Source organism: Populus euphratica, unplaced genomic scaffold (assembly GCF_000495115.2).
Source record: "Populus euphratica unplaced genomic scaffold, PopEup_1.0 scaffold42.1, whole genome shotgun sequence".
In the NCBI taxonomy this organism is placed as follows: domain Eukaryota; kingdom Viridiplantae; phylum Streptophyta; class Magnoliopsida; order Malpighiales; family Salicaceae; genus Populus; species Populus euphratica.
This window is the reverse complement of record NW_011499903.1, coordinates 644902-659471: the sequence shown is the minus strand read 5'-3', so window position 1 is coordinate 659471 and position 14570 is coordinate 644902. Positions and strand designations below refer to the sequence as shown.

Genomic DNA, 14570 nt, shown 5'->3' with positions numbered 1-14570 from the left:
ATAATTAAATTCAATTCAATAAATAAAATTTAACTAATAAACATTAATTAAAAATTCAAATACATTAAACCAAAACATAAGATAAAACCTAAACTTTCAATGATTCATGCTATCTTTTATTATCTAAGATCATATGATCATATAAACGCACAAACAATGTTTCGTCGATGTCCCCATCAAACATATACATCTAAGCTAGTTCATGTACATCAAGACTTGTTCGATGCAAATATAGATTCTTCAATGTCATGTCCAGTCACCACAATATTGGGTACAGCGGGAAGGCGCTGGATTCTGGTTGCATGTCTATGTTGCCTCGTGGAGTTAAATGCATCCAGGGGCATTTTAAGAAAGACGATCAGCTGAAATATCTCCTAACAGGAAAGCCATTGATTATTGTTTTCTTTTTGCAGCTTGCAACCTTTTGATTTTGCTGATGTCTGATATGGAGGGGGTATTTACCCTTTTTAACTTCATTTTATATTGGGAAGGTAAAGAAAAATCATAGAGAGAGCAATGATATATTGTTCTTAATGACAAACCGTAATCAAGTTTTAGGAACTAACAGTTTTCTCAAATTATCTAATATTGCATACAGCATATATAGATATGCAAGCCATTCCATGTAGAAGTTGGAAAAGGATGAGCTTCCAATACCACAATAACAGACTAACCATAACAATTTGCGCACTGGAAGCTTATGAGTTCTGACAGTTTCGAGTTTTACTTCAAGATTTTGGATTCAATTTCTTCCAAACTCAAACCTTTAGTCTCTGGGACGATGACCACTACAAACAAGAGAGACAACAAAGCTATAGCCCCGAAAAGGAGAAAAAGGTTCTCAACTCCAAGCAGCTCCTACAGAAAGGACAGATATTGATGTAATGATTCAACTCCCAGTAGAGAAAAATGCCAATCATGAGCAACTAGGTCGAAGGAAAAAATAACAGATGTGAAAGGAAAAGGAGTAACAGAGATCAAATTCAGAGCCCCTACCTTCAATGGTGAGAATGCAAAGGTTACAATGGCATTGGAGCCGAAGTTAGTCAGAACTGCAAGACTGATTCCCCTTCCTCTGGTGCGAAGTGGGAAAATCTCTGAAACCATCAGCCAACTAATAGGCCCAAATGATATCTGAGATTTTGAGAACAAAATTATCAGAACCAACCTTACCTTTTTCTTATGGACAAAGAGCATCTTATGGGGGCTGAGGTGGTTATGTTTTAATTTCTTGTTTCTCTTCTTTTCCTTCTTTTGAAAGAAACTGTAGGATAATGGCTACAGCATCTTATTCTATATTCTATTAGCTTTTGCAAACCAAATATGATACTATGCCAGTATTCCATCTGATAGTTACAGGAAAAATAGACTTGTGTGACCACAGCCAAAGGAAAATAGACTTGCCTGGTAGCAACCGACATATAGAAGCAGAGCTGCAACAGCAACAAGTGGGAAACCTCCAAGAAATTTGTAATAAGCAGAAAGCAAAAACAAAGAAAGAGCCTGTAACACAAACATATGGAAAGCAGAATACGCATTCATAAACTTCCAAAAAAAAAATAACAGAGAGAGAGAGAGAGAGATAATAATGTTCTAGAGAGTAATAGCATCCATACAATCCCACTGACACCTCCAATTAGCAATGGTCTTCTTCCGAGGTCATCGACTTTTAGGACAGCTATCCATGTCATCGCCAACTGTAGCAGACCAGTCAGCAACAAATAGGAATTGGCATCAGAAGTAGGAGAGTGGATGGCAGTTGGCACAAAAAACAAATACGAGTCATAATTTTAGAGGCTTCATGATAAGATCTTATGCAGTACCTTGAACAGACCAATTACAACAGAGACTCTCGTGGCATCAGCAGCTGCAGAGAATCCAGCACTCTTTGGAAACAATTGATCAAACATATCACATGATCGGAAAATGGCATGAAGGGTATCTTCCATTTCACAAACAGAAAGGTTTAATTTTTATTATTAATTACCTGAAGTATTGGACCTGCGTAATATAGAACACTTGGTTGCCCTGTTATCTACCATGATCACAACAAAAGTCAGCTCATAAAAATGATATTGTTGACATTCTCTTATTTCAACCACAAGAATAGAGATTAAAAAAAAAATTAAATTATATCATAAACAGCAGAGAGGAACAAGCACCTGTTGGAAAAGCACCAAACCCCCACCAATAACGAATGCTTTCAAACTCGGTCCTTGAAGTACCTCCCAGAAACTCCCCTCAGTTTCATCTTCTTTATATGCAGACTTCAGTGAGACCAGAGCTTCCTCTATTTGTTTCTCAGACACTTTGTCACCAGGAGGCCGGCCCCTAAGTTTGCTCAAGGAAGAAATGGCCTTCTCTTTATATTCCTGGAAAGATCCTTTACCTTGAACTGCTCTGAGGAGCAACCATCTTGGAGATGGTGGGAGACTCCACATGCCTAATCCCATAAGCAAAGAAATTGGGACACCAAATCCATACATGTAACGCCAGCCCCCAACTGCATTAATTTGGATGCTTCCAACTAAAAAGCCCATCTGTAGAAATGATATCAAATTTGTTATCCTCTTAAGTGATGGTGAATAAGATGACAACAGTGTAAATTCTCAAATTACCAGAATTCCTAGAACTATGAAGAGTTCCTTCAGAGATATGAGAGTTCCACGAATCTGTGATGGGCAAGTTTCTGCAATATAGAGAGGAGCGCCATGCATGGCCTGCAAACAATAAAATAAAGTGATTTGATAGATAAGGACATTGCAGTATCAGTTAAATCTTCAACAACAAGGTTGTCTGTGAGAATCTGACCAAGCCAATACCAAGACCATAAAGAAGACGTCCGAATAAAAGAACATTGAGACCTGGTGCATAGCCAGTGACCAGACCACCAAACACATATAACAATGCTGCTGCGATTAGTTCCCGCCTCCTTCCTTTAAGCATGAATCCAAACAATTAGGTAAACAACATCCATCAAGATGCATTGAAATTCAAGGTAAAGTCTATAGCAAAGAGATGTACCCAGAAAATCTGCAATTGGATAGACAAGGAGGGAACCAAGAAGAGCTCCATAAAGAGAACCACTAACCTACATCCAATGCCAACCACTATAATGAGAGACCCAACACATTCCCACAACTAGCGAGTACGAAGTAATATTAAGATGCACAAAACATCGTTCTTAAGGGGGAAAAAAGGTAGAAGAGATAAAATCTATACCACAAGACCAAGCTGAACAGCAGAAAGGTTGAACCATGATATCCCGCTAAGCTCAGCTGACTGACAAATTGAAAAAAAAATGGATACAATCATGGATTACAATGTTACTTGTCATCCAAATTTATGCTATAAAATAAAATGTAATTGTTGGGTAAAACTATGAGAAGGGACCACTAAGCGAAGCACCTGCAAGGATAGGGTAGCCCCAGAAGTGGCCCCAATGTCATACCCAAATAGCAATCCTCCCAGTGCTGGGAAGAAAAATCTGAAATTTAGTGAACCAAATTACTTCAACAGAGTTGTGGAACAAATGATCGAGTCCAATCCAAATTCAGTAACAAAAACAAAATCAAATCCAAAGTAAAAGACTTTTCATTGCGCCATCACTTAACATCTATCTTACTAATATTAGCAATATTCCTTAATAAAACAAAGCCACAAAAATCCCACAATAGATAAGATAATCCAGCCCTTATCCAACAAAATTTAGATCAAGCCAAAAATCAAATCAGCAAAAAAAGTGAAACTAACAGTCTCAAGAAAGAAACAACTACAATAACTCACGGCAAAATGACAGAAGACCAAGAAAAGTCTTCCTGATTTGTGGTGTCAGTTACAAGCGGCTCTGCTTCCTCTCCAGCAGAATACTGAACCTACACAAACAATTGCTTCAAAATCCAAACCCAAAGAAAGCAAAAGGGAGGTCGTTTATGATTCTTACATTGAATCTCAGTTTCGGAGCAGAGAGCAAAGGCCGGTGTGAAAAAATGGGAATATTCTTGTTGGGTTTGAAAAAACATGTAGTTTTTGATGTTGGGTTCTTCTGGTTACCAAAGGAGCAGAAGACGATAGAGTGTGGTTTGGGTGGTTGGTGGTGAAAGGGAGAGTGAAATCGTAAGGGAGGTGGTGAGGTTATTGCGCTGTAAGCCATGATCACTGACTGACAATGTCAGACAGTTGTTAGGCGTTAATTTCCCGCTTTTTTATATTATTACGACTGCGGAACATCACCGGAGTTAGAGTATGATATTTTTAGATTGAGAAAAAAAAAATGAACGCATGTGGATACGGGTTTAAGTAAAAACCGTTATCTTCATAAACAAATATCAACAACAGTAGTAAAACTTTAGTGCTGGGGCGACATGTCGTTCATGATATTCATGATCTTCTGCCTGACTCGCTAGGAAGGCAATTTAATTCGAACTAAATGTTTATTGACCCAACTCAAATAAGTTGGTATTTTTTGAACTTGATAAATAATAAGTTGGATATAAATTATATCAATCTCAATCTGAAATATATATTTATATTATATAAATATATTTTTAAAATATTTAATTTTTTTAATACTATACACACACATATATATATATATTAACTATTTTGTTTTTTATTGATTAATAAATAATAATAAATAACAGATAATATCTAAAGCTCAAAAATATTAATAAAAGCATTTTAATAAATAAAAATTTTCTTTGTCATTTGCCAACCCTCTAATTCTATTCTTAATTATCATTTGTATTTTTATTACCATAAATGACACTTAAAGCTAAACTCTTTCAAATAATAAATGTATATATATATATATATATATATATATGAGGTTTATCAATATATCATATATCATGTAATGACCATTGTTTATTATATAAATATTTAAACTTGTTATTTTTTATGTGTAAGAATTAGATACTCAACTACTGCACTATATTGTAAGAGCTTAATTTTATCTAAACTCTTGTATTTAAATAATGTGAATGCTAATAGAAAAATACACATCTAAGCATTTTTAGTTATTGTGATATCAGAGTAGTAATTGATCCATTCCTTCTTCTTTTTTCTCTCTTCTCAATGTATCTTTATTGGTCTTCATCTCATGACCATCAAATCCAATAGTCCATCTATTGTTAATACTAGTGAACCATACTAAACACTTATCAGTATTAATGTTGTTGCACAAACTTCTCTCAAATTAACATTTACCAATTATCTTTTCTGAAACTCCAATTCCAAACTCTCTTTATTGGTTACAACCTTCTTGGCTATGTTGATGGTTCTAACCCGTGTCCCTCAACCATTATTACACAATCTAATATAACCAGACGAAACTCCAATTAATTCCTTTGAACCTGTCAAATTAGTTGATCCTCAATGCACTCATTGGCTCCCTTTCACCAACCATCATTCCATTCATAGATCAAATCAATACCTTCAAACAAGCCTGGATCATCTTCACCAATACCTATGCCAAACCCTCTCGTGGACAGATTAAATATATCACAACTCAACTCAAAAATACAATCAAATGATCATTTACCATCATTAAGTTCATACAAATAATCAAAATCAGAGTAGATGAACTAGCTCTTCTTGGCGCACCATTAGATGAAGAAGAAATCACATATAAAATTCTTGATAGCCTCAATGATGACTACAAAGAATTAGTTCATATTGCATAAGCACGGGATAACTCCATTACCTTTGAAGAACTCTATGAAAAACTTCTAAACTTTAAAGTTTTTCTTCAAACAAACATATCTGAGCAACACTAATTTCCAGCCACTACCAATTCCACATCTAAAGACAACAAAAATTAGCACCCCTTCAATCCTTAACACAATGCCAACACCAACTGGTGTACACCATATTTTTCTGCCTACCACCCATCTACTACTATCAACACAGGGTTCCTCCATTCCACAATGCCTTCGACCTCCTCCCAAGCCATATCTTGGTCGCTGTTAAATCTAGTCTTCAAGGCCACACAGCCAAGCGATGCCTCTTTTTTTTTCATTTAGTCCCAGTCCAAACATCTTCCACATCCAACACCACTCTATGGCAACCACAAGTTCATCTTACCACCAATCTTTTCTTGAATCAATCATGACTTCTGGACAACTATGCATCTTACCATGTCACTTCTAATCTCAATAACCTCTTATTGCATACATCATACATAGGCCATGATGATATCATGATCGGAGATGGTGATTCTTCCTATCATTCACGTCGGTTTCACCTCTCTACATACTCCTCCTAATATATTTACATTAGACAATGTTCTTTATATCTATGCAAAAGAATCTAATTTATATATCTCAGTTTTATCGCTCTAACAAAGTTTCCATAGAATTCTAACCAAATTCTTTTCTTGTAAAGGGCCTTCACACAAGGACAATGCTGCTAAGAGGATGCACTAAAGATGGTGTTTATGAGTGGCCAACTTCCTCTCCATCGATTGTTTTTTCCATAATAAAAACCACCTCATTTGACTGGCATCATGGACTAGGACACCTTGTCTTTTCAATTCTTAAACATGTTGTTTCCAATAATAATTTTGTATCATCTTCTTCATTGTCTCATAATTTTACTTGTAATGATTATCTCTACAATAAAGCCATAAATTATCTTTTTTCCAACTTTACAATTGTCTCCACATAACTCCTTAACATCATATTTATGGATGTTTGGACCTCTTTAATTTTATCAACTAATGGCTTTAAATACCATGTTATTTTCATTAATCATTTCACTAAATACATCTAGTTGTATCCACTTAAACAAAAATCCAAATTCAATGAAGTCTTTAGAAAATCACTTCAATTCATCCATTAAAATTCTTTATTCTGACAATGGTGAAAAGTACATTGCCCTTGTTAATTTCCTTTCATCCTCTAGTATTTAACATCTAACCACTCCACCCCTACACACCTGAACACAACGGATGCTCTGAAAGAAGGCATCTTTATATCATTGAAATTGGACTTGTTTTACTCTCTCACGCTACCTTACCCCTTTCTTACTAGCTTTGCGCCTTTTCTATAGTCGTATATCTCATAAATCGACTACCTATACTCGTATTAAATCTCTTCTCTCTTTTTCAAAAAAATATTTCAAACTCCACCAAATTACACTAAATTAAAAAAAATTGGTTGCCTCTGCTATTCTTGGCTCAGAATTTACACCTCTTATTAACTAAAGTCACAGTGTAAACCTTGTGTTTTTCTTGGCTACTCTTTTACTCAAAGTGCCTACTATTGTCTAGATTCATAAAACTATAAAATCTATGTATATAGGCATGTCAAATTCATTAAGTCTTAATTTTCATATGCCTCTATGTCCAGTACGTTCCCACCTTTTCCAACCAGCTCCATCAACACCTGGATACTTTCACCTTTTCAGGTTGTGTTCCCTAATCCCCAGCTGCCACTCACACCACCATCTAAAGGTGTTATTGGTCAACACCTTCCATGTACAGCTACAATATCATTTGTCACACCAAACACTCTAACAGACACCTCCCGCTTGTCCTCAACACCAACTACTACCCCATTTATCACTAACACATACACAAAACAACTTGCACCCTATGAACGTGTCCTAATTCCCACTCACTTTATGACCACACGATCAAAGAACCAAATACATAAGCCCAACCAAAAACTAAATCTGAATACTTTAACTCATAAAGCTTAATAACCTCGAACCAACCTTAGTGACTAAAGCACTTACTTATCCTAAATGGTGTCAGGTAATGTATGTTGAATATGATGTTTTGGTTCGAAATGGAATGTAGGACATTGTACCACCTACCTCCAACCAAAATATAATGGGATGTAAATGGATTTTTCATATTAAACATCATTCTAATGGCTCTATTGACAGGTTCAATGCATGTTTAGTAGCAAAGGGTTTTTACCAATGCCCAAGCATTGATTATCTAGACATTTTTATTCTAGTTATCAAACCAACTATAGTGCATGTTGTTCTTAGCCTTGCTATATCTCAGGGCTATGACAACTTGACGTGAACAATACATTTCTTCAAAGACATCTTTTTGAAACAATGTTCATGCAACAACCACCTGGCTTTGTTGATCAAGATCATCCAACCTATATTTCCAAGCTTCAAAAGGAATTTATGGCCTTAAACAAACACCTTAGGCTTGGTATCATGAACTTTGCATTTTTTTTCTTTAGTCAAGCTTCAAAAATTCTCATGCTGACACTTCTCTTCTTGTTCTCACTACTGCCGGTCATATTATTTATCTCTTTATATATATGGATGATCTAATCATCACTGATGATAATATTAAGTCGATTGACTCTTGTGTTGCTTCTCTTTCTCATTGATTTTCAATTAAAGATCTTGGTTAAGTAATATATTTCAAGTAACATATTTCTTAGGTGTGAAAATAGTACCTAATTAGTATGGTGTCCTATTCTTTCAAAGGCAATGCATCTTAGATATATTGGCTCGAACTAAGATGACTGAATTAAAACCTGTGCTCACTCCAATTTCAACAAACCCACCTCTATTGTTAAAATCGAGTACTGCCCTCACTGATCCTACAAAGTACCGTGCCATTGTTGGTAACCTCCAATATCTCCAGACTACAAGGTCTAACCTTGCCTTTGCTGTTAACAAGCTATCTCAATTTATGCACGCACTGACAATTGAACACTAAACCTTTGTTAAACATCTATTATGGTATCTCTATGGAACTGTCAATGAAGGCCTACAAATACATTGTTAGTCACTAATGCAACTTCATGCTTTTTTGGATCATACTAATCATGGCTTTCAACAGGATCTTCAAGAATTTCCCTTCTCGGATCATACTCATCATGGCTTTCAACAGGATCTCCAAGCATTTTCCAATTCGGACTGGGTAGGAGACAAGGATGATTACTCTTCTACTAGTGCCTATGTCATTTACCTTGATCGTAATCTTGTCTCCTAGAGCTCTAAGAAGCAGAAATTATTGTTCGATCATTCATAAAAGCTTAATACAATTCAGTGGCCAATGTAGTAACAGAACTCAACTAGCTCTACTACCTTCTATCTGATCTTGGCATACAACTCCCCTATTGTCCAGTTATATTCTGTGATAATGTTGGTGCCACTCAGCTCTACTCCAATCCAGTGTTTCACTCTAGGATGAAAATATTGCAATTGATTTTCACTTCATTCAGGATCAAGTGCAAAATAATGTACTTCATGTCGCCCATGTAACTTCAGCAGACCAACTAGCTGATGCACTCACCAAACCTCTTTCATATGCTCATTTTCTTGATTTCAAATCCAAGATTGGACTTCTTTCTAGAACTCCATCTTGAGATGGCATATTAAAGGCTTATCATCACATCTTGTAACAGCTACTGTTTTTATTATATAAACATTCAAACTTATTATCCCTTACGTCTAGGAATCAAATGCTTAACTATTGCACTATATTGTAGGTGATCAATGTTATTTAAAATCTTGTATTTAAATATTGTGAATGTTAATTGAAAAATACACACCTAAGCAATTTTTTATTGTCAATTAACACCTGAAATTCTAAATTTGAAAGGATTAAGATTAATAGATGGAAAAGCTATTTTAAATTTTTACAATTTAATAGTTAATCTATTTCCTCTCATTTCACTTCTCATTTTCTTAGTGTGTTCAAATAACATAAAGGTGTCACATATGGCCGCATTTCTTCTATTATGTTATTTCAACTCTATTTATTTTTTTTAGCATTATGTAGTGTTTATTTCCATTTCCTCTCATTTCACTTCTCATTTTTTTAGTGTATTCAAATAACATAAAGGTGTCACATATGACCGCATTTCTTATATTATGTTATTTCAACTCTATTTTTTTTTTTAGCATTATGTAGTGTTTATTTTTAAAGTATCTTTTAACCTTGTATAAAAATCCATTATTTTTAAATTAATATTAAAATTTGAGGGGGGTCTTTTTGGAGTAGCGCTTCGTTGTGCGTTAATTACTTTGTGAATTTTTTTTAAAATAATTTTTTTTTGGAGTAGCGCTTCGTTACTTTGTGAATTTTTTTTAAAATAATTAAACCTCATTCCTTTAATGAATATATATAATTGAGGAGGGAGGGCCTAATATTCTAAATAATGGAAAGGAGAAGGCCGGGGGACAAGTTTTCTTCGCAATCTATAATTTCACTATTTACATAATAAAAACATGCGATATCTCCTCCTTGACAAAAATGTTAACAGTAAAAGAAAATTCAATAAAATAAGCGTATTGGATGACAATCTTAATGCTAACGATACTTTTTCATCAGAATTCTTTTTATATTTGTATTAATATATGAAAATCATTAAAAAATATCGAAAAATAAAAAAAATTAAAAGAAAAGACAGAAGAAGAAGAGAGTACTGCAATATTGTATTGCGGAGGTTGCCATGTCCCCATCCTAGCCAATAGCTACCCCTGTAAACATATATTTACTTGTTGCGCAAGTTTGATATTTTTATAAAGTGGCGGTTAGGCGTTGGTAAATTGCAGCAAATACGTGAAAAGCGATTGAAAAGGCTGGAAAACAATAATCTACTTTTCTATTGATTAATCAACAAATTAAACAATATTAAATCACCCTAATTACATTAATAAATTAATTTGTAGGGATCGAGCTTGCATTATTATAATATCACGTTTATGTATAGTCTCGTGGCTATAAAATGGAGTGCTAACCCATGCATGGAACACATCGAAGTATTAATTTATCACACGTTAGACTAAAAGGTACGTAGTGATTTAATGGAGATCAGTGCTAAAAAGTGGAGTTTGGCGTTGATGGTGGCTATGGTGCTTTTAGCCGCCGGTGCACCGGCCTTCACTCTCGCCAGAATTCAACACCCAATATCCACTTTCGATGCCAGTAAGATTATCAAAGCCATGAATTCTGGAGATAAGCTGAGCTGTTCAGGTACATGCAGCATCTTTACTGGTTGTTCTAGTGGGTGCACTTGCATCCCTCTTAGTATTTTCTGGGGGGTTTGCGTTTGATCGTGACCGAATCTCCGGCAAGGGTGGTCAAATTACTAAATAAATATGGATGGTTTTAATTAGCATCCATTAAAATATATAATCAATAATATAAGTTTTGTGTTCTATATGCATGCATGCATGTTGTTTTAAATCATATGTATTATATATCTCCCTGTACTGTTATGATCTCTTGTAATATTTTTTTGTATTGTGGTTGTTGGGATTTGAATATATAATATATAATTACTAGGAATCGGCCTTGCCATGCACACACTATCTTTTTTTCGTTTGAGAATCCTTGCTTAATTATTACTTTAAAGTTAATAAAAAAATATGTATTTGGTAGTGTGGTTATGTTATTTTTTAAATAATTTTTCATACTAAAATATATGTTAATAATATTTTTTTATTTTTTAAAAATTATTTTTGACATCATCGTATCAAAATTATTTGAAAAAATTAAAAATATATTAATTTAAAATTAATAAAAAAAATTAAATTTGTGTAAAAGCACTTCTGAAATACAAAAATAAAAATTATTTGATATAGAGCTAAACCCCTCATAAAAAAATATTTTTTCTTCATTCCAGCATGGTTTATATAAAAAAATCACCAGTACTCTTTTTTATTAAATTATTTTTATTTTAATATATTTTTAAATAAAAAATATTATTATAAAAAACTACTTTGAGATATTTCAATCATGAAATATGCGTTGAAACTCGACCAAATAGTCGTTCATTTTTGTTCCTTGAACATATCCATTTTGAGACCTCAATTGGATGGATGCTATAAAACCCATGAAGTTTGAAAAGAAAAGGTTGGTTTTGGTTCTTAAACTCTTAATTCTTATCAATTTGATCCCTAACTTTTTGCAGTATTGAAATCTAACTCTTGAACTCAATTTTATTATCCCTTGAATTCAAATTCAACACTTCAAGAGAGAAGACTGTAGTGTTCTCTGTCAGAGCATCATCTCTAATTTATACCTGATTATATTGTTAAGATATTATTTGCGATTCATATAAAAAACAATGGAGTTCGATGGAAATCGATAGTGTCCAAGAATCTAGGCTGTTCTTACAATAACCAACTTAGATGCAAGGACGTACTCTCTCATGGAACTCCTCGGAAATTAAGTAAATATGAAATTGTAAGGAAGCTGCTTTTTAAAAATATAATTTTTTATTTTAAATCAATTTATTTTTATGTTTTCGATCATTTTAATGTGTTAATGTTAAAACTAAATTTTAAAAAATAAAACATATTATTTATATTTATTTTCAAATAAAAAGTATTTTAAAAAGTAAATTTTGCTATAATATTTCCAAACACTAATTGAGCTCTAAAAAAAAATTTATTTATTTTAAATATTTTTTAATGTTTTTATATTATTTTAATCACCAGTACTCTTTTTTATTAAATTATTTTTATTTTAATATATACAAATCACCAGTACTCTTCTTTATTAAATTATTTTTATTTTAATATATTTTTAAATAAAAAATATTATTATAAAAAACTACTTTGAGATATTTCAATCATGAAATATGCGTTGAAACTCGACCAAATAGTCGTTCATTTTTGTTCCTTGAACATATCCATTTTGAGACCTCAATTGGATGGATGCTATAAAACCCATGAAGTTTGAAAAGAAAAGGTTGGTTTTGGTTCTTAAACTCTTAATTCTTATCAATTTGATCCCTAACTTTTTGCAGTATTGAAATCTAACTCTTGAACTCAATTTTATTATCCCTTGAATTCAAATTCAACACTTCAAGAGAGAAGACTGTAGTGTTCTCTGTCAGAGCATCATCTCTAATTTATACCTGATTATATTGTTAAGATATTATTTGCGATTCATATAAAAAACAATGGAATTCGATAGTGTCCAAGAATCTAGGCTGGTCTTACAATAACCAACTTAGATGCAAGGAGGTACTCTCTCATGGAACTCCTCGGAAATTAAGTAAATATGAAATTGTAAGGAAGCTGCTTTTTAAAAATATAATTTTTTATTTTAAATCAATTTATTTTTATGTTTTCGATCATTTTAATGTGTTAATGTTAAAACTAAATTTTAAAAAATAAAACATATTATTTATATTTATTTTCAAATAAAAAGTATTTTAAAAAGTAAATTTTGCTATAATATTTCCAAACACTAATTGAGCTCTAAAAAAAAATTTATTTATTTTAAATATTTTTTAATGTTTTTATATTATTTTATGTGATAGTATCGAAAATAAATCTAACAATATTTTAAAAAATATATTAAAAAATAATATCAAATAGAATATATAATTTTCATATCAACGGGCTATCACATGAAAAATGAATCAAAATATAAGGTTATTTTTTATTTTTTTAGTAAAATAATATTATTTAAAAAAAAATTGTGTTTACCTAGGGTAAGCCAGTATCTTTTTCAATTCAGATTAAATCCCAATATAAATCGAATGTGAATTTTCCCGGGGTTAATTTAAATAAAAAACTACTTTGAGATATTTCAATCATGAAATATGCGTTGAAACTCGACCAAATAGTCGTTCATTTTTGTTCCTTGAACATATCCATTTTGAGACCTCAATTGGATGGATGCTATAAAACCCATGAAGTTGGAAAAGAAAAGGTTGGTTTTGGTTCTTAAACTCTTAATTCTTATCAATTTGATCCCTAACTTTTTGCAGTATTGAAATCTAACTCTTGAACTCAATTTTATTATCCCTTGAATTCAAATTCAACACTTCAAGAGAGAAGACTGTAGTGTTCTCTGTCAGAGCATCATCTCTAATTTATACCTGATTATATTGTTAAGATATTATTTGCGATTCATATAAAAAACAATGGAATTCGATAGTGTCCAAGAATCTAGGCTGTTCTCACATGACCGTTTAGGGGGGTAACTGCCATCCAAAACTTCACTGTTTTTCTTCTTCTTCTTTTTTAATTCTCACCTTCATAACTGAACCCCCTTGCTCTGTGCTTCTTTATTGACCGCTCCTATTAAACCCCCTCTGCTATGAAAGTTGACTCTCGGCAGAGCGAGAGAGGGACGGGGGCAGAGATAACAGAATCTGTTGCAATATTATTGTGGTTGGCATCAGGTAGAGGACCATATTGTTTGCTCGTTCTTCTGATAGCAGCTAGCATCTTCAAGAATGGAGCTGTATGATGGCAACGTGTTTCGAAGACCAGCACACGCACAAGCAATACCCGTAACCGATACCAAAGCATGGAAGCCACTCACGAGGCTACAGAAGCAAGCCCCGGAAGCTCTGAGACTTGATCAGCTCTCCATCACTGCCTCAACCAACCATTCTCTGCCTGCTAGCCATACCTCTCCTCCTCTTACTCCAATTCCCCTTCTATCACCACTCTCTGTATCTCCTCCACCATTGCCATCTGAGGCAGAAGAATTTACATTTCCTGTAATATGGGGTGATGTTGACAAAGGGAGGGAAGTTGGTGTTGGTGATGCATATTCGGAGGCAAGAGTTTGGCAGCATCCAGCAGTGGCCGGTGGATGCACCGAGCCATCATCCTTGTTT

General features: G+C 33.5%; 2 protein-coding genes across 3 annotated transcripts in view; one reads left to right on the top strand and one right to left on the bottom strand.

Annotated features, from left to right (window-relative positions):
* Positions 1 to 507: 507 nt before the first annotated feature.
* LOC105133125 (Major facilitator superfamily protein) lies at positions 508 to 4282 on the bottom strand. Of its 2 annotated transcripts, none has more exons than XM_011036966.1 (14): positions 3944 to 4282; positions 3787 to 3869; positions 3409 to 3487; positions 3223 to 3282; positions 3025 to 3091; positions 2812 to 2936; positions 2619 to 2720; positions 2163 to 2540; positions 1988 to 2035; positions 1824 to 1886; positions 1617 to 1697; positions 1405 to 1503; positions 997 to 1134; positions 508 to 858 (listed from the first exon to the last, which is right to left on the bottom strand). In XM_011036966.1, the coding sequence occupies exons 1-14, from the start codon at positions 4151 to 4153 to the stop codon at positions 724 to 726; spliced, it is 1668 nt and encodes a 555-aa protein (XP_011035268.1). In that variant the 5' UTR covers positions 4154 to 4282; the 3' UTR covers positions 508 to 723. The 2 variants fall into 2 exon arrangements, with proteins under 2 accessions (XP_011035268.1, XP_011035266.1); XM_011036964.1 differs by having other exon boundaries at positions 3787 to 3875; positions 3944 to 4280.
* A 9628-nt stretch (positions 4283 to 13910) lies between these two features.
* LOC105133123 (uncharacterized) overlaps positions 13911 to 14570 on the top strand; it is a 1931-nt gene continuing 1271 nt past the window's right edge. The window contains exon 1 of the mRNA XM_011036962.1: positions 13911 to 14569. Within this exon, the coding sequence (XP_011035264.1) occupies positions 14181 to 14569 (389 nt within the window). The 5' untranslated portion in view covers positions 13911 to 14180. The remainder of the gene's footprint in view (position 14570) is intronic.

Excerpts from the sequence above, each read along its gene's own strand:
- LOC105133125 (XM_011036964.1), bottom strand. The coding sequence starts at position 4,153 with ATGGCTTACAGCGCAATAACCTCACCACCTCCCTTACGATTTCACTCT. Across the intron at positions 2,541-2,618 it reads TCATAGTTCTAGGAATTCTG|ATGGGCTTTTTAGTTGGAAG; the intron begins GTAATTTGAGAA and ends TCATTTCTACAG. Across the intron at positions 1,135-1,404 it reads TATATGTCGGTTGCTACCAG|ATATCATTTGGGCCTATTAG; the intron begins GCAAGTCTATTT and ends TCAAAATCTCAG.